This window comes from Mastomys coucha, chromosome X (genome assembly GCF_008632895.1).
Source record: "Mastomys coucha isolate ucsf_1 chromosome X, UCSF_Mcou_1, whole genome shotgun sequence".
Classification (NCBI taxonomy): Eukaryota; Metazoa; Chordata; class Mammalia; order Rodentia; family Muridae; genus Mastomys; species Mastomys coucha.
Genome location: NC_045030.1, coordinates 128446222 through 128466999, shown reverse-complemented (window position 1 = coordinate 128466999; position 20778 = coordinate 128446222). Strand labels below are relative to the sequence as shown.

At 40.0% G+C, this 20778-nt stretch overlaps 1 protein-coding gene across 5 annotated transcripts in view; it reads left to right on the top strand.

The window, feature by feature from the left end:
• The first annotated feature begins 328 nt into the window (after nt 1-328).
• Zmat1 (zinc finger matrin-type 1) overlaps nt 329-20778 on the top strand; it is a 63676-nt gene continuing 43226 nt past the window's right edge. For 2 of the 5 annotated variants that reach the window (XM_031367847.1, XM_031367870.1), the window contains exons 1-3: nt 329-573; nt 7174-7349; nt 11944-12346. In XM_031367847.1, the coding sequence (XP_031223707.1) occupies nt 12085-12346 (262 nt within the window). In that variant the 5' untranslated portion in view covers nt 329-573; nt 7174-7349; nt 11944-12084. Of the gene's footprint in view, nt 574-5046; nt 5243-7173; nt 7350-11943; nt 12347-20778 lie in introns of those variants that run through there. The other 3 variants (XM_031367863.1, XM_031367853.1, XM_031367891.1) reach the window with 3 other exon arrangements.

Here is a 20778-nt window from a genome sequence, read left to right as displayed (position 1 = left end):
ATTGAAGTCATGTCATTGGGTATATGTGAAAGCACCTTTACCTGCTAAGCCATCTCACTGTCCCCTGGACTTTTAAATTTTAATTATGACTTCTCTAGAATAGATTTAGTTTAGCACTAATAATCATTCAGGAGCTCACTTTAGCCTTCAAGCTAGTTAAGATTTTTAATTTGCTGGTGGAAACACTTAAGTGGGTGGTATAGCATGAAATCCACCAGTGGCATATGGCCTGTACCTTGCCGATAAGAAAATCGAGGACCGCTGGGTGGCGCAGGGATACCTAAGGTGCTTGCCTGTAGGAAGGATTGCTGTGATAGTCCAGGACTCAGGGATACGCTTCCAAAATGCCCGGAAGGCCCCTGTGAAGAAACTGCGCGCAGGAATCAAGAGCCTGCGGGAGTTGGGACTGTTGCTCGCAGCCACAGAGATGCCGCAAGCGACTAGGTGGACGCCACGTGGGGCTACTAGGAGGTGGTTCCCGGAGCGCTCAACCTGGATCATCGCCTTTCTCCATATGCGCACACACAGGCCAAGCTGGACCACTCGGAGGTGCTGGAGCTGATGGCGCGCACGGTGAGTAGCTGCGCACCGGCGGGGGAGCAGGCCACTGGGGCCTGCCAGTGGTCTTGGAGCTCATTTGCTCTGCCTACCCTAAGAGGGCTAGCCTCAGCGTCTGGTGTTGAATGCCTTGTACGCTAGGTCCTGCAGGGCGGGAGGTAGTAATAGCTGCTAGCATTGCGCGGAGCACTACTTCCGACCTCCAGTTTTTGGATGCCTGCAGAAACAGCTACAGGCAGAATCCGGAGAGCTCCTTGCCGCCTAATTACATACAAGAGATATACTTGCCCACAAACCTTCTTTGCTGCTAAATTTCGGAACCACCTCTTCTGGCTCTGCCACTATGTAAGGTCTGAAGCTTTTAGGATCTGCTGGAAAACACCCTGGCTGGGCTAGCTGAAGCCCCTGGCCTGAGGGACTGGTCTATGGAAGGAGCTCCTGCAATCCCATTTGACTAGTACCCAAGGTCCAGGGGACAAACCATTCCCCAACCTGAAGAAAACCTAACAGTTTAACTGAGTCAGGAGCCCTTTGAGGCTGTGTTTCCACTTGTGGCTCTGGGCAGCTCAACCACTGGCGTAATCCAATGGCTGGAGACCTTGATGACTCACATTAGTCTAAGGCCTTTAGGAGTGTTCATGTCTTCCCAGATTTTAATCCCCTATGCCTAAAATTTAGATATGGCTAGGTGAATAATGCAGTTGTGTCCCCCTCCTCTGTACCCACCAGTAATTTGGCTTGCTAGACAGTCCCTGACCACTGGCCTAGTCTTTATCCCTGTTTCAAAAGGGTATGGGTGTGTCTGTGTATTGGTGTATACCGATCCTCTTTTATTAGTTGTATTTAATTAGTATATAAAGTAATGGATTTCATTATGGGGTTTTCATACATACTAGTTTTTTGTGGATCCTCTTTCTACCACTGCTCTCCCCAAATTCCTTGCTCCCTCCTTCTGTCCGTCCTCCCCATTAGTCCTTTCTGCTTTCTTGTTATATGTATTTTCTTATCCTTTTTTTCTTTCCTCTATCCACTTTTAGTAGTCTGACTAGATTTGGCCCCCATAGACTCATGTGTTTGACTGTTTGGCCCATAGGGAGTGGCACTATTAGGAGGTGTGTCCTTGTTGGAATAGGTGTGGCCTTGTTGGAGGAAGTGTGTCACTGTGAGGGTGGGCTTTGCTAGTCTTCTCCAGTCTGCCTTTGGATCAAGATGTAGAACTCTCAGCTCCTCCTATACCATGCTTGCCTGGACACTCCCATGCTTCCATCTTCATGATAATGGACTGAACCTTTGAACCTGTAAGCCAACCCCAATTAAATGTTGTCCTTTATAAGAGTTGCCTTGGTCATGGTGTCTGTTCACGGCAGTAAAACCCTAAGACACCACTCCATATAACCCTCCCTTAAGACCTCTTTTTTTCTGCTCTTATGGTCTTCTTTCTAGTTTTGTGACAGACAGCGTGCGCGTGCGCGCGCACACACACACACACACACACACACACACACACACACACACACTACTGAAGTAGAAGGATAAGAGAATCTTGAAGAGCTATCAAAGCTTCTCACACTTGAGCAGGCAAGATGGCTCAACAGATAAGGGTACTTTGCTGCCCAAGTCCGAGGCTTCAATTCTATCCCCTGAGACCTAGAATTTGGAAGGAAAAAAAAAAGCCAACTCCCACAAGTTGCTCTCTGAGCTCCATATGCTCTCCTGATATTCAAATAAACATATAACTATAAATTTTAAAATAAAAGTTTCCCGCCTTTGCCTGTGCCAGTGTTAAGTGCCAGGCACTGTATGGAATGTGGAGACAAGTCACTGGAGTCAGACTGAACTTCCACTGGACTGGGCCCTAAGACTCTTGTGGGCAGGGTCAGTTGGGTTTGGCTGTCCTGACCTGAACAGTTACTTGAATTTGTCACTTCCCTCGGATGACTAGGGCGGGCAGGTTTATCACAGAGTGTCACTTAGTTGACAGACAGGGGAAAGGCTCTCCATGCATTTTCTTTGCCACACACTTAAGGTTTGTTTGTTTGTTTGTTTGTTTTTCCAGCCAGTTATACCACACATCCCAACTGTATTCAGTGAAAATTTTCAGATTAAGTTTGAGGAAAAGAAAAGATGGGCGTAGTGGCACACACCTGCAATCCCAACTTTCAGGGTACTGAGCCAGGAAGATTGGGCACTGGAGGCCAGCCAGGGCTACATAATAAGTTTGCATCAGAAAGAACTATAGCAAGACAGAGAGAGGGGAAGAGGGAAGGAGGGGCAAGGTGGCTTGTGTAAAATTTGAGAACTCAAGCTTAAACTATTCTAGGAATTGTGTTATCCTGCTTTGGTTATTGTACTGAATCTGTAGAACATGTTCAATAATATAGCCATTTCCATAATATATATCAGTATTAATTCTGTCCATCTTCTTCAGTGTTTTAAACTTTTTTTTGCAAAGGTCTTTCAGAAATCTCCTTGGTTGGATTAGACTATTCCTAGTTCATTTTTGGAGGTTAGTGGACATTGGAGCAAAGACTTGGACCCAAGCCTGGTATCAGAGACCATACTGATTCTATAATATTAATTTTATCATTCATAATGGGATATCAAAACCCAGAGACCTGTTCCATGTTCATTTTCCAGACCTTCTGTGGCCTTCTAAAACTATGTCATAATAACATTTTTACTTCCTATTTTAAAACTTTTGTTTTAACATTTTTTTTTTACAAAAATCTATCCCACATACAGACACCAAACCCAGACACTATGGCAGATGCCAAGAAGTGCTTGCTGACAGGAGCCTGATATAGTTGTCTCCTGAGAGGCCCTGCTAGAGCCTGACAAATGCAGAGGTGGATGCTCACAGCCAACCATTGGACTTAGCACAAGGTCTCCAATGAAGGAGTTAGAGAAAGGACTGAAGGAGCTGAAGCATTTGCAACCCCACAGGATGAACAACAATATGAACTAACTAGTACCCTCAGAGCTCTCAGGGACTAAACCACCAACCAAAGAGTCATGGTGGGACCCATGGCTCCAGCTACATGCATATAGCAGAGGATGGCCTAGTCAGTCATCAATGGGAGGAGAGGCCCTTGGTCCTGTGAAGTCTAGATGCCCCAGTGTAGGGAAATGTGAGGGCAGGGAGGTGGGAATGGGTAGATGGGTAGCTGAGTGGGTGGGGAAACACCCTCATAGAAGCAAGAGAAGGGGTGATGGGATAGGGGGCTTTTGGGGGGTGATTCGGGAAAGGAGATAACATTTGAAATATAAATAATATAGCCAATAAAAATGAAAAATAGTATATATAATTATCATACTATTTCCTGTAGATCTTCCTAATTTTACCATCTCTCATAGCCAGAGGAAAATGGTCTGATACAAGCTATCAGCATTGACACAAATTTCTTTGGGAACCACAGGGTTATGCTATTTAATTTAATCAATAATTGGATTGAATCAGCAAAGTTTTAAGAGCAATTCTGTCACCAAGCACTGGGTTCAACTTCTCCTCCAGTTGTGTGACTTTTGTCCATTAATTAACCTGTTTCTTGAAATTCTGCTTCCAATTCTATTGAGTAGAAATGTTAAAAATCACTATAATCAGCCGTATAAAGTTTAAATTAGATGGTATAATGGAATCACTGACACATGGAAAGGAATGTGTAAATACTAAACATGCTGTTTTAACACACACCCTGTAGTCAATGGCATGGAGACCGAGATCCCTGTCGGGCCCACATGAAGACAACCATTACTATATATTAAAGGACACATTTATACCCCTGTTCATTATGTACAATGTAAGAAATGATCTTGCATTCAGGCTTCTGGCTCCAGTGTAAGTCCCCAAAGCAAAGCCCTGCCTCTCACATGCCCGATTCTGAATATTTGTTTCTAAGATCTCCCTAAGTACACTCAGGTTTCAACCTGGAAAAAGAAGAAATTTCTAATCTGACTAGCTGCGTGGGCTATATCGATTCTTCCTGGGAAGAGAATCATGTCTAAGGACACAAATAGACCCATCAAGTCAATTAATTTATAGTCTGTTGCAATCTTCAAAGAGCATAGAAAGGGAGGAACATGTATTTTTCCCCTTATAAGATCAAAAATATTTTTATTCAAGGTTAAATAATCATTAAGAACTAAAGCCATTGGGCCTTAAAAATGAAAAAAAAAGTAATATGAAACATTTTACAACTTTGGTTTCTTTGTTATAACTCTATTTTTTTTCTTTTTAAAAATCAATCATTCCATTTGTTTACATCTCAAATAATATCCCACTTCCTGGTTACCCCTCTACAAACCCCCCATTCCACATCTGCCCTCTCATCCCTCTCCTTTGTCTCTATGAGGGTGCTCCCCCCAACCACTCCTGCCCCACCCATCCACTCCTGCCCCACCCCTCTAGCATCTCCCTACATTGTTGCATCAAACCTCCACAGGACCAAGGCAACCCCTCCCTTGACCACAGACAGGCCATCCTCTGCTACATATATGTCTGGAGCCATGGATCCCTCCATGTATACTCTTTGGTTAGTGGTCTAGTCCTTGGGAGCACTGGGTGGTCTGGTCAGCTGACTTGTTCTTCCTATGGGGTTGCAATCCTCTGCCCTCTTCCAGTCCTTCTGTCAGCTCCCACACTGGAGCTCAGTCTGATGGTTGGCTCCAAGCACCCACATCTGCATTGGTGAGTTGCTGGTTGAACCTCCCAAGGAATCGCTTCACCAGGTTCCTGTCAGCAAGCGCCTCTTGACCATGGCAACAGTGTTGGGGTTTGGTGTCTGCAGACAGGATGGATCCCTAGGTGGCTAATTTTAAAAAAGAAAAAAACTCCATGCATTGTAAACTGAAAAACAAATCCAGTGAAGATGGTATGACATGGAGAAACATAGAGAATATGAATTCTAATCTTGAATATGTTGACAATGGGGCACACAAACATGGGGAAGTCCATCGCCTTACCATACTGGAAAGAAACAATGCTTACTGGGTCATTGGTTTGTGTAAGTTTACTTAAAGTCATCACTTAAGTTACCTGGGCATGGACATTGCTGGTATTTACCAGTTACTTTGTCTTATGCTCAATGTCCTTCTAAGGGGATGCCTTTTGACTAAGATAATCTTGCTTTATGTTTCACATTGTGACTAATTATCCTGTCTGGTTGGTTTTTAAATGTCTATATCTGTGCAGTTTCTTTCAGTAGCCCTTGGCAGGATTAGTCACCCCTAGTCAGTGAGGCCTCAGTATCCTACATACACACAGGACCTAAAGGGTCAAGAGTCTGGTGGCCATTACTGATTTTACTTGATTGACTGTACTTTTAGACTTCTAAGAGGTTGCAAAGGTGGAAGAACTACAGACTAATTTCCATCTTGTTTGGGTTAGCTTGATATTAATTCTGAAATGACTTTGGATGGTCTTCAGTATTTCTTGTGTTTATTTTCTTCTTACAGGACTGTGGGTTTGACCTCACTCCTCACACATTCTCCTCACATGTTCTGCCCTCTTTTCACTTCTTGAAGTAGTCTCATTAATGTGCTCAGACTGACCATTGACTCACAGTGAGCTCGGGGAGACCTTGACTTCCTGATATCCTTGCCTTAGCTTCTTAAGTAATGGGGGTTACAAACCTATTGCACTGAGCCTTACCAGGTGTCCTTTCAAAATTTAATACACAGTTAGATGGGTACTTGGACTTATGTCTTAACTTAGAAGGGACTAAAATCTGCTTGCTCTTAGAAGGCACACTGAACCAAAAGTGTCTCCCAGCAAACATTAAACTGACTGAATAATCTAATGTGCTAATACAGACAGTTTCTTATTTCATTCATTCATTCATCTCTATTAAACATACATATCTGCATTAAAGATAGATGGGGTTCACTTGCACCCAAAGTTAGGAGTCCTCAATTTAAAAGTTATATGTAACAATTGGCTAAATTTGGGGGTAATTAAATATAGTTTCTGAAAGTCTTGTCCCAATATGAATCTGAAATTATTCCTTTTTAAGATTTATTTATTTTTTTATACTAGTACACTAGATCTGTCTTCAGACACACCAGAAGTGGGCATTGGATCCCATTACAGATGGTTGTGAGCCACTGTGTGGTTGCTGGGAATTGAACTCAGGACCTCTGGAAGAGTTAAGTCAGTACTTTTAACCCCTGAGCCATCTCTTCAGCCCCCAGAAATTATTCTTACCATGTGACATTTGGAATTGTTCACCCTGTTATTTCTCCTTTCATTACTTAAAGATAGTCAATTGGCATAAGATAGAAGGTGCATGTTATCGTGTCTAAATCATTCCTTTATTGGAAGTTTGCTTAAGCTGAGTCTGGAATAATTGAACAAACAGCATAGCTTTTTGATAACATAAGTAAAGTGCCATTAACCATAAAGACTATCTATTACAACTCATTTTGTGGTCTAGTAGTACATCTCTTCCTTTGGCACCTCTTTCTGCAACCTGGGAGAGTCACTTCATTCTTGAAGCTTGAATCAATCAGTTCCCTCCCCCTTCTCTCTCTCCATCCCCCTCTTCCTCCTCCCTCCCTCCCTTTGTCCCTCCCTCCTTCCATCCCTCCCCCCTCTCTCCCCCCCCCTTTTCCTTCCTGCAGAATTGAGCTCTAGGCCTTAGGCAAGAGCAAAGAAGAAAAGGAAATCAACTTCTTCAAAGTTGATAAAGACTGGAGAAAAAGCAACTGGTAAAACTGTTCTCAAATGGTCACACATATGAACTATCAGGAAAGATACCAAAGGACAAACTCTTCTTGAGGTAAAAGACAACATAAAGGTATGTGTATTGTTTTCTGCCTGGGTTTTTGTAGCCATCTTTCGAGGACTGAGAAGAGCATTTATTTTGCAGCTAATAGAGGCTCATTTTAAGTGTCTCTTACTTCTCGGGATAATACTGTATAATAATAGAGAGAGCATAGGATTTGGCTCAAAAAGAGTTAATCTGCATTCCTGACTATTCTGTATATTATATATTTGAGTTTAAAGTTACTTAACATTACCATATGTTAACTGGGAATTAAATCTTTACTAGATGTGATTTTTATGAGAATTGAGAAAGATAATATAGGTAAAATTATTGATATGTTGTACAGAAACAACAAGCATTCCTCAACTTGGCCTATTATAGATTAAAATTATATTGTTTTTATCTCTGTGATAAAACCTGGGCACATGGACTTCTTTTGTTAGCTCTGTGTCTGATAAGAAGACACAGAACTAACAAAAGACACAGGCTAGGACACAGCACAGGATGGGTGGGCCTATTTGGGCCTGAAGTGTTGATTTGGTTTGGGTTGTATAAAGTCAGGTGGACACAAGGGGATTTGCTAGCACATAGGATTGTACATCCTGACCAAAGCCCAGAGATTGGGGTCAGCTCAGGTACAAAATGTGCAGGACCCTGCTTGGCAGAGAGACTGGATATAGCATTGTGGGTGTGGAATGTCAAGTATTAGGAGGCCCTATATGTATTGGGGCTAAAGTTATTTTGTCAGGTTTTGCCATAACAATGTTAAAGTTAGTTAAAAATAAGATCCTAACACACATAGTAGCATATGCACTTCTACATACATAGCATGTACACTTCTCAAAGTAGCCATAGAAGCAGGTTCTTGTTTTTTCCTGCAAAGGCCAGAAAAGGATGTCACATCCCCTGGAACTGGAATTACAGATGTTTGTGAGCCACCATATGGGTGCTGGGAGTTGAACCCAAGTCCTCTAGAAAAGCAGCCAGTGCTCTGAACTGCTGCGCCATCTCTCAAGCCTCTAGTTTAAATCCTTTGAGGAGCCTCCAAACTTATTTGAATAATGGATATATTAATTTGTGCTCCTATCTGTGAGAATAAGAGTTCTGTTTCCCTACATCTTCTCCATTTATTGTTAGTTTTCTTGTTGATAGCCTTTCTGACTGGGATGTGACAGCAAATATCCTACCATAGAGCTATTTTTACATCCACATTTATTGCTATTATACATAGCATAGCAAAGAAATGGAACCAGCCTATATGTCCATTAACAAATGAGTGGATAATGAAAATATGGTACATTTATGGAATGGACATTCTTTAAATTTTCAGGAGGATGGATGAACTTGGAATGTTCATTAAGTGAGATACCCAAATTCAGAAAGAAAAGCTACATATTCTCTCCTTCACATGTGGATCCTAGCCTATAATCAATTTCTCTCTCTCTCTCTCTCTCTCTCTCTCTCTCTCTCTCTCTCTCTCTCTCTCTCTCTCCCCTCTCTCTCTTTCCCTCTGTATGTGTGTGTATGTGTGTATGCGTGCACTCATGTGCTCGTGTGTGTGCATATGCTCTCAGTGTATGCACAGGATAACCTTTACAAAAGAGACCAAGAAAGGGTACTGATCACTGATGTGGAAGGATGGAATGCAGGCAAAAGAACACGAGTGATGAATGAGGATAGAATGCTATTTTTTTCTAGCTTCAACCCTGTTGTAGTTCTATTTTCTTCCTTTTTGTGGAGAATAGGTATAAAAAAATGTAATAGATAGTTAATAGTTAAGACCCTAAGGGAAGTTCCATGGCTCTAGAATGGCTCTTCAAACTGTACAAAAGTTCATTGAGATGTACAGAGTTTAGACTAAGCAAATGTTTGAGTGGCTACCTTAATCAAGCTGCGTGATATCTTTATTTGTGAGTTCACTATAATACAGTGTTTTGTTTAGTAATAAAATAATTTTAATGTTTCAAAATCATTGGAGATTAGTATTCATAAAGAGGGGCAATTTGTGAGACTTATACTGGAGTAACAAAAAAAATAGTATACTAAAAATGAATATGAGCAGATGTATAGAATATATCCAGGGTAACAACCACAATGTTCTGCATGATCCATTTATAAATATAGTAGCATCTTGTAGCAACTGGTTTCAATACATATACAGTGGGGAAAGCAGAAATACCCACCAAAATATCTTGACTGTAAATTAGCAGAAGGTTAAATAGAACTGTACTGGGTAAAGTTGCATTTTCTTCTTTAAACTCTGCTCTGGTTTGGATGTAAAATGTCCCCCAGAGTGTCATGCATTTATACACTTGAGCCTCAGCTGGTAGTAAGTATTCTATGGAGAGATTGTGGAATCTTTAGGAATTTGGGTTTGGCTAGAGTAGGTTCATCACTGGGCACAGGCCTTGAGGGTTATAACCCTCCCGCCTTTGCTTCTCCGAAGTATGTAACAAGCAGATATTTCATGCTCGCACTATCTTGGATAGATTCCAAGGTACTGTGCCTTCACTGCTATGATGGGCTATGCATACCCAAACCTCTGAGCCCAATTCTATTCTTCCTCCCTTAAGTTTCTTCTGTCAAATATTCTGTTATATAATGAGAATAAAAGTAAATAGTATAGAAGGTTGGTACTGTAAGTGGGGTCACTACCGTGTTAAACCTGGCTGGGTGATTCACAAGCCTCTAGAACTGGTTGGTGAAAAGAATATTGAAGAGTTTGGAGCTACAGACTAGATATCTAAAATAGTCAACAGAGCTTATAAGGCCATTCTGGTTCAGAAGACCAAAATCCAGATAGAATAGCAGAAGTGAAGGCCTGGCACCTGAGGTTTCAGAAAGGAATTACAGATTACTCTACTGGTAATTGGCCTTCGGGCCTCTCATATTACAGTCTGACAAAGAATCAGGCTATATAATCTTCATATCCTGAAGCTTTGAGTAAGGCTAAATTCAAGTACTATGATGACAATTTATTTCATGGAGGAAATTCTTAAGATTGTATAACATTAAGCTTATGGCACAGTTACTTATCTGTACTTTCAGCCAGATTTACAATGAGAATGGAGCAAAAATAGCACAGCAGAAAGATGTAAAAATGTACTGTTTAGTAAGGAGAGGAGTGTGAACATATTTAAAATAGTAGAAGTGCTGTGTATGCAGTGAGTACAATTGTTAAATAAATAGGTATGATTAAACAGCAACCACAAACATTTCACTGGAACAGTGAGAATGGTGCCTAAGGATAAGCCCCTAACCACCCAAAGTTCCAACATATAACAATACAAACTCACTTGGAAACCTTGATTTAAAACTAGCATGCTAGACCTGGAGAGATGGCTCAGTAGCTAATACCACATACTATCTTGCAAAGCACCTGTGTGGTTCACAACTGCCTATTACTCCAGTTCCAGGAGACCAGTGCCCTCTTCTGTTCTCCATGAGCATCCACATGCACATGTCCCCACCCCACCCCATCCACACATTAAAAAGAAAAGCAGAATATTTGAAAAGGGAAGAACCCCAGGTTACCCTGGTGAAACGGAGAAATGTTTTCCCTAGTTTGGCCATTCAAGCACTTGGAGGCCACTAGAGCCAGTGTTCCCCGGGACCAGGCTACCTTAAAAGCTTGCAGGGAAGCTTGTCAGTATCATGTATGTGGTCCTAATTTTAAAAGCATACAAAATGCAACAGTTTGGTGCATATGAAGTCTTGGCCCAAACCTTCAGAGGAAAAACAGCCTGTGAGGCTAAGCAGTGCATAACAGAGCCATATTCTCTGAAGAGAGGCCCCTATAGGCTAATGTATGAAGCTGTTAAAGTGAGCCCCAAAGTTGCAATGGAGACACTATGTGATGCAGGAGATTCCAGAAATGCCAAGCATCTGCTGAAGGAAGTTGAAAATATCGGGTAGAGCTACTGCAGGAGAGAAAACAATGATACTACAGGAAGTAAGGCTAAAAGAGTCAAGGTTCCCCAGGCCCACCAGAGCCTACATGATGTCCCCATGAACTCTGATGCTGGTCATGGAGCTTCAGGGATTAATGATTGTCATGAGGGGCTCTGGTCTTGTTTTGCTCTGCTCTTACTTTCCTCTTCTTTCACTCCTTACTTTTGAAATGGGAATGTTGATTCTGTGCCATTGTATACTGGAAGCTTGGAACTTGGATCTTTTACTTGCTTTAAATTACTTTTATTCTATGTGTATCGGCATTTGTCTGCAGGTAAATGCACCAGGTACATGCACTACCCACATAGGCCAGAAGAAGGTGTTATATCCACCAGAACTGGAGTTTATAGATGGTTGTGAGCTGCCATAAAGGTCCCAGGACCTGAACCTAGGTCCTCCTCAAAAGCAGCAAGTGCTCTTAAACACTAAACCATCTCTCCAGCTCCTGGATTTTTTTTTTTTAAAATTAGGACTTATAACTAAGAGTTTGCCTGATACTTTGAACTTGGTCCAAACATCTTGGTCCCGTTACACTGGTGTTCAAAATATTAAGACTATGGGGTTTTTTTTTAAGTTGGACTAAACATATGTGTATTATGAGATAGTCATGAGCCTATGAAGGAATATTACAGTTTGAATATAAGGCTCATGTGTTTGAATACTTGGTCCCCAGCTGGCGGTACTCTTTGGGGAGGTTTCAAAACTCTGAGAAGGTGGAGCTGAGCTGAGGAATTTCGTCATTGGAGGCAGGTCTTGAGGGTTAGTTATAGCCTGGACCTGCTTCCAGTTTCATCTCTGCTTCCTGGCCTAAGCTATGCATCAACAAGCTGCAGCAGACTCCCGCTGCCAAGGATGGAGTCCCCGCTACCATGGATGGAACCCCCGCTTCCAAGGATGGAGCCCCTGCTCCCGTGGATGGAGCCCTCACCTCCGTGGATGGAGCCCCCGCTTCCGTGGATGGAGCCCTCGCTCCCGTGGATGGAGCCCTCACTTCCGTGAATGGAGCCCCCGCTGCTATGGATGGAGCCCTCGCTGCCAAACCTTCCCTCCCAAGATCAACCGTATCTCTTCAAACTGTAAGCCAAACTAAACCTTTCCTCCCTTCAGTTGTTTGTGTTAGATTTTTCTCCCACGGTGAGGAGAAAAGTAACATGGATGCTTAGCCAGTTTCTAATATTTGGTCACCGTCACTTATGGTTTAATCATGGACTGGTTCTTTAGCATTGGCAGAAAGTCGAAAGCTTGTAATTTTTAGTCCCCTTTTCATAGGTAGGTAGCTTAGGCACAATCCCACATCCTGCTGGCGCTCTTTAACTAAGATCCGACAGGGAGATAAGGTCTTCCGAGACTTTCCAGCTCTATAGATGCCTTCACAGATACATTTCAGACACCTTCCATAACTGTTCTTTGAGTCTAAAGCCCCATGGTTGGTAATAACAGAGCTACTGCGATGTTCCCATTTATAAAAGGTAAATATTCCGTTTTTCCATTCCAAGAGACTTTCTTTGTGAAACCCAAATAACCAAGATCTGTTACGCTAACATTTAGAAAGTAAATGACTCTTTATAAGGCTATGGACTTCATCTATGTAAAATGTAAATTTCCAGGAAAGTCTCCCTTGGCACCTTGAGAGCTTATCCAAGGTATCCTCTCAGGTTGTAATCATTTTCTTAAAAAGGGGCTGAGAAGTTCTATTATTCTTTTCTGTTGATGTGGTGAACTAAAACAACGACCTCAATTTGCAAATGAATTTAGGATGAGCTGAAATAGAAAAAAAAAGAGTGCCGTTCTCTTATGAGAGCAACAAGATACAATAAAATCTGAAAGACATGTTTTGTACTGGTTCAAAACTGCTGTATAATGTGTGCCAAATGTCCTACTTTATATTAGATAAAAATTAGAGGGGGCCATTGTTTTGGATTCTAAGCTCCTTCATGAAGCCCTGAGAAAGTATAATAAATATCAAAATATTGTTACTCATACTGAAGCAAGTTATCTGACCTTCAAAAAATGAGAGATAATAGTGCAGTTTCTCACACAGGCCATTTACAGTAGGCAGGATAATGAAGTTCTCCCTGTTCCCAGTCTTTAGCCCCCCAAATAACCTGAAGTTACCGAAAGTTAACTAATCAGTGCATTTTCTTTCTCTCTCTCTCTAAATCATATGCGAAACGACCTTGAAACAGCTAACCCAGTTTGTTATTTATGTATGTTTTCTTCAGTTTCTGTTTACCAATTTTTTTTACTAACTTCATTGAAGCATTTATTTGCTTCATAAAATGAAGCATGGCGTGATTCAAGAACCACAAAGCCACTTAAAAATCTTTAAAGAAAATTTTGCTGTATTCTGCCATTTGACAGCAGTCTCATTCAGATTGCCTATGTACACATAACTTGAGTATGCTTGTTAAATAATCAAACACAATAATTTTCAATGCTTTAGGGGAATATTCTGTGTCTGAACTTTTATCTCTTGAATATGATGGATACCTGTGGATATGAAACAGAATAAAGAATGTTAGAAGTCAAAAGCCCAGGCAATGTATATAATATCTGCTTGTGTAGACTTGGAAGCACCTAGAAACATCAATTCACATGCAAACCAAATCCCAGGTAAAACATCAAATTAGAAACCATGAAGGAAAAAAGACAGAATTGTAAGGTATGTGGAATGGAGCACACCTGGTCACAAGCACAGAGAGACATGTCAAGGCCATACATAGGAGAATAAACACTGAGACAAGGGAAAGAGGGTAGTCAGATATTCAAATGTAGTCAGCATTGCTTCCAGGGTCAAAGTGGGCAAGGCAAGGCAAAAACAAGGAATTGTTCTCCGTATTGAGGGAACAATATGTACAAAGTTGTCCTGGCCAGTGGATTCATGGGTATTCTCTGACTAGCCATAGGGCTGGCTAAGAGCACTAGAAAGAGCATAAGGGAAAGAGGTAACCTCGATCAACAAAGTGACAGTATTTCTATCCTGTTAAAACTAACTCCAACTTTACATTTTGGTAATTTTAGGATGGGTAATTTCACCGAGCAACATCTGCCACAATCTGAAGAGACGTCTAGCTTATTTAATTCTACTTTAAAAACTGACATAAGCAAAGGTCTGGCTAAAATATGCTAACTGTATATAGTGAAAAGATGATGTAGCTACTTTTAAAGGATATATTCAACTTTTACACATAAGAATATCTATGGTATATAATTTGTAAATTTAACTAGAATATACAGGTAAGCCTATATCATATTTGTGTATGACCCATGTGTCTGTTTGATGATTTTCTGTCTTACATCAATTATTCAATATTTTCCATTTCTTCTTTCTATAGATGCAGAAAATTTACCAAAGATCTAGCTGTTATATCACTCACCCAAGCATGTTCTAGAAATTCTACTTTGTTGTCCTTTAAGTAACAAACAATAACACTAGAAAAGAAAAAAAAAAAGAGCTAATTCATGTTGCCCATTGCCCTCAGGATGTAAGCAAGTGATTCTCAAACCTCACACTGCATTAAAACTATCCAGATACTTTAAGACCTATAAAGATTTTCTTTTAATAAATCATGGTAGGTATGGACACAAAAAATATTGTACAAATATTCAAAGTGAGTCTAATAGGCACACAAAATTAAGACTCCCAGAACACAGACCACTTGAACTTGAATCTTGGCTCTGTTATTTACTCCTCATATAGGCAAAATAGTTAAGACTCTGCTCACCTGAAAAAAAATGCTGTGTATGTTAATAACAACTATCTCTTACAGTTGCATGAGATTAACCCAATATATATGCCCTCCATATACAAATAATGTAGTACAGTTTCTCCTGTCCTCTGGTAAGTATTGCCATCCCAAATCTAGTAGCAGCACCACATTCAGCATCTGTAATAGAATGCAGCCAAACTTCTATTCTATTTAATAATATATTAGTTACAAAATAATTTTAAAACATTTCTTCTCTAGAAAATGCATACCATATGGGATCTACTCTCTGAAAACAGGAACTTTCTGTTAACCAAACTTTAAAGTCACCATTCTGAAGAATGACAACGTACTTAAGCTGAAACTTTTTTTTTTTTCCGTGTGCCATATAGAATAGCATCTTGGGGGTACAAGGAGGTTCTAGATTTCCAGTGAGCCTCATTCATTTTAGTATCTGTCATCGATGCATGTGCTAACCTGTCATAGTTTGTGAAAGGTCAGATGATGAATAATAGAAGGTAGAATGTGGAGATGTAATCAATGGACAGGTAGTGCTGCATTTGGGTATTGTACACTTACACTCATAAATGGAAAGTGCCTCTCTTATAGGAAGGAAAATGATGGCAAAAGGTTAAAGAAGAAAAAGGCAAGTTTAAAAGAAATCGAGTATACAAAAGCATGTAATGAAATATTATCTTCCTTTGTCTATAAAACAGAAATTAAAATGTAAACAGATATAATATTAAAAGAAATGTTAAAACATACATATATTTGGAGGTATTGTTTCTGGCATTTAGGTTCTCAAATTCTCAGCACATGTTCTTTGCATATCATCATTTCTCCCAAGCCACTCGGGAGAATGAAGATTAGTAGGGATTGGGGCAATTTAATGTATTTTGTTAAATCCAATGCCCTATCTCTTGTGCCATAATATGAATAAAGACTATATAGATTCTCTGCTTCTGCTTAAAATGAGTAGCCTAGGAAGTCTGATTGGTCAGCTCTAGTAGTAAATGGTTAACATTTTGGCATTTTTGCAAGACCATTTTGGTAATCTCTAAATCTCTAAAAACACTAAGGCTTTTTTTTTTCTACATCTTTCTTCTTCTGAGCAGTTACCAGAATTATTCTTAGTGTCATGTTCATAGCAAATCAGATTTTCATTTTATTTGTGTATTTTTCCTTTTGATTCAGAGTCTTACTATTTGCTCTGGCTGCCCTGCAATGCACTTTGTAGACTTGGCTAGCCTTAAACTCAGAGATCTACCTGCCTCTGCCTCCTGAGTGCTGAGATTAAAGGCATGTGCCACATAATGGGCTGCAAAGTAGTTCTATTTTGTTGTAACCCTATCATATTGCTTCAAATTATTCTATCTTATACCTGTGAGCCAGTTTCCAAGCCACTTCCATATTCTGAGGTATTTATTCTGTGTATGAATTTCTGTCTTGGTCTGTTTGACCCACAGTCCAAATAATTAATAAACAATGAAATGTAATGCCCCACAGCCCTAGGAGTTCTGAGGTGAATATGCCAGTAGATTTGGTAGATTTAATGAAGGCTCATCCAGCATTGAATCCACCTTCCAGCTGTGTCTTCACCTGGGAGAAGGGAAAAGGAGGGCAAAAGCTCTTTTATATAAGGACAAGCCTCTTTTATAAGGATACTAATATTATCTGGTTGCTTGCAAAAATCCCACCTTTTAATACCCACGAGGATTCGGTTTTAGTGTATTAATTTGGAGGGACACAAACATTCAGACTAAAGCAAATGGTGAAGAATTTGTGGACATAATGTTTGGCAACATACTTCCTTTTACATCTTCGTAACATTCACCCTTTTATCCTACTAATGTCTCATAAGAAATACACAAACAAGTAATATTACCTTAAAATTGCCTGGTCTACAAGAGTGATTTCCAGGACATCCAGGGCTACACAGTGAAATCCTGTCTTGAAAAAAATTGTTTGGTTAGCATTATTAGGTTTTCATTGGTATGTCTAAGAACTGAATAAAGTATTCTGATTGTGCTATGGGAACTCCAGGGGATGCTGGCTGACTCTGTGCCAGGTTCTATGCTTGTTCCTTGAAAAACTTATTTCAATTATCTTCTACAACTTTGATGAACAGTTATAATTTCTATTCACTAGATGGCAGTCTTGGTTAATATAGTAACTATATTGAATGATTTACAGTGGAGTTCATGTCCTTGTGATATTATAGCCAATCTTACTGCCTTTAGAATTGCTCATCAATCCTAAAGTATACTCTAGTATAAATATTGGAACTGACTACATAAGTCATCTATACCGTGCATTTGAATGTTTACTATGGAGGATTATTAATAAATAAGGAGGGTGGTGTATTCCAGTAGGGTTTACTGAAGGAGGGGGAGGCAGGAAGATCATGAGTTCAAGGCCAGCCTGAGCTATATAATTGAGCTTGGCATTGTGGCATGCATCTTTAATGCCAGCACTCTGGAAGCAGAGGCATGTGGATCTATGTGAGTTTGAAGTCTGCCTGGTCTACATAGATATTTCCAGGACAGTCAGGACTACTAAGAGGGACAGCCTCTCAAAAACAAAGAAAAAGAGATAGATAGATAGATAGATAGGTAGATAGATAGATAGATGTGGAGAGAGGTGGTAAATGTTTATAAGTCCAGTGGATACTGGAAAATAAAAATGTGGCTTGATTTTTGTGTTAAAGAAACAGCTGGATAGAAAGGCTGAGTTCATTAGCTGAGCTCTTGTAAACCTGGTAGTCATGTGAAAGTGGCACACTGGTTATCTTGTGATAAATATCTTTATCAATTACAGACTTAACAGGACTCTTGATTGTGGAGGTCTATTTGGAAATTCAGCTGGTTTTTATTTTACATTCTAGTACTGTGAGGAAAGACAAAAATACAACTCATTACTTCATTGTTATTCGAGTATAGAAAAGGGTCCCAGTTCAAAGTTTATGGATATATATATATATATATATATATATATATATATATACACACACATGTGCACAATAAGGGAGTGCTTAGTGCCCTTAAGCAATGGATACATGCTGGTTTGATGGAGACTTGGCTTAACTCTCATTGAATGTTATGTTATTCCATATTCCATTTTGTAGCAAAGTAATAACTTTAATTCAGGGTGCACTAACTATTTTAATATGCATTTCAGAAAGGTGAAACCAGTAACATAACCAAAGGAGGTCTTAGCTCTTGCTCATAATTAACACTGTGTGCTTCTTGGTGCTAGTATGCTTCACTACTATCATGCAGCAGAGGTTATCTTGTCAAGATAATTCACCTAAACCCCGCATTACATTTCTGTGCAATTATATGTATTTGAAAAACAAAATAGATGAAACCTTGCTGATATGTAAGGGAAAGGAGATAGGTGATTGGTCAGGTTTATAAATGTTGTTAAAGTTCATGGGTTGGGCCTATCAAAAAGGTGCCCTGATTCATGTTAGGGGCCTCTCTAGCAGTCAAAATTCTTGTTCTTTGCTAAGTCCTATCTCACATTTCAGCAAAATTCTCTAGGTACAGGAGAGACAGTAGCATGTCACATTTTCAAAATTCAGCAGTTTCGGGATTAGTTAACTAGATTTGGTAAGGAAGAAAATGACATATTTTAACCTTTTTTCTTGTGTTTTTCAACCCCACCCTGGGAGCTTATTGTTATTGAGTAGAAATTTTCCTGTTGTGTTCCAAAAGTAAAAGATGATGGTACAAAAGACTATAGCACAATGCTAGACTTCCCAGACAGATAAATGCACTCAAGAAACTCATGCTGTTTTTATTCAGCCATGACCTTTAGAGTGACTATGACTGGCGATTTGCTTTGTATACTTGGGTTTAATATTTTTCGCACTTTAGTAGACAGCTAATAATAACTGGATGGTGTCATCTGACTGCATTATTCTTTCTATTCACTTCTTACTATGTCTTTTTTAGTAGATGCACTCTAGTGAGCATTAGTATACACTACAAATAATGTCAGTGTTTACTGACCCCTATCCATCTAGTTCCATGCCTTCTCTCCCACACCACCTGGACCTGATACCCCAGTGTCCCTCTGTAGTACTCAGATCATTTTGAAAAGTCATTTTCCACTACCTGTAAGTTTATAAACATTTTACTTTTGCTTTGAAACAAAGGAAAATGGCCAGATGCTCTGGCCCTCATCTTGTACCCTCATGCTGAGCAAAACTACCCATATATCAGGTTTGGTCATTTTCCATCTCTATTCACTGAGACCTCAGGCTCCAGTGTAAGCATTGATAATGTGGGAATCTGGAACACCCTTCTTCCAAGGCTTCCTTGCACATTCTAATGCTGCATATGCCAATCTTAGAAAAAACACATCTTACAGTGAGTTGTCGTTGGGCCCATTCAATGATAGCTTAAAAAGGATTCAATTTATTGTAGTTTTCTGCCCTATACTAATTTGTGCTAAAGGATCAAATGTTGTTTCTACCAAGGCCTAATAAAATGCCAGAGACTCCTAACTCATGTCTAATTCTTTACTGTAGATAGCATGCCCTTGTTCCAGACCATCAAAGATTATGTTGTAAATTTCCTGTGATCCTTATCACAAATTGCATGTGGAATCTGTTCCCTCCACATATATTCTAATACTGTAAGAGCCTTTAGATCAGTGGTTCTCCACCTGTGGGTCGAAACCCCTTTGGAGGTTGCATGACCCTTTCACATAGGTCGTATTATCAGATATCCTGCATATCAGATATTTACATTATGATTCATAATAGCAAAATTACAGCTTTGAAGTAACTGTGAAAAGGGTCATAGTGTTAGGAACCTTGAGGACCACTACATTAAGTTATATGGCCCAAATAGCAGGGTTACTTTCATTCCAGTTTGGACCTGCTACAAGGTCTCTTCCTGATTTTGGACTTAATCCAAGCTGGAATATTTGCATGCCACTCACTCAGTCAGTGTATCAAGACAACAATTCCAACTTCCATATTTTACCTTCACATAAAAGAGGTCTAGGTGTAGTGTTTCCTACTTAGTGGTGGATAATGTTATAATATGCCCTGTGTTTTTTTTTTTCATGGTTGTCCCAGGATATTCTCAAAACTACTGGACATGTCCAGATTTGCCTGCATGAATCTCTGGTAGTTGTCTTTCTTACATGTGTCAGTACTTGAGTGTAACTATCCTTTCTCACTTGGTCCAATTATTGGTGTTATCTGCAGAGTGGATCAAATAGAGGATCAAACTGCCCTTCAGAATATCCATCTGATCTACATCTTTATAACAAAGTAGGAGTGCTAATATATCTCTGGGGCAGAGCCATCAATTATTTGTTGTCTAAGTAATGCAAGTGTAATTTACTCCTGTTTGGTTTTCCATGGGAAATAATTTCATTAGATTGGTGGCTACATACTGTGCATCTGAAATCATGTTAATATCTTTTAGCATAGATACCAACATCTAGTACAGACAAGGTAGTTGTTTTGAGTTTTTGGTAATTTTCTCCTTTCTCATAAAAACATGGGATTTTTTTTTTTTCGGTTTTTCGAGACAGGGTTTCTCTGTGTAGCTCTGGTTATCCTGGAACTCACTCTGTAGACCAGGCTGGCTTCGAACTCAGAAATCCGCCTGCCTCTGCCTCCCAAGTGCTGGGATTAAAGGCGTGTGCCACCACCGCCCAGCAAAACATGGGATTTTTTATGGCCTAAACTGGCTAGCTAAATAGGAAAATAACTGTCATTTCCTATGCATCATCAACTCTTTAAGGATGGCACAATTTTCTTTTGTTCTCCACAGACTTTT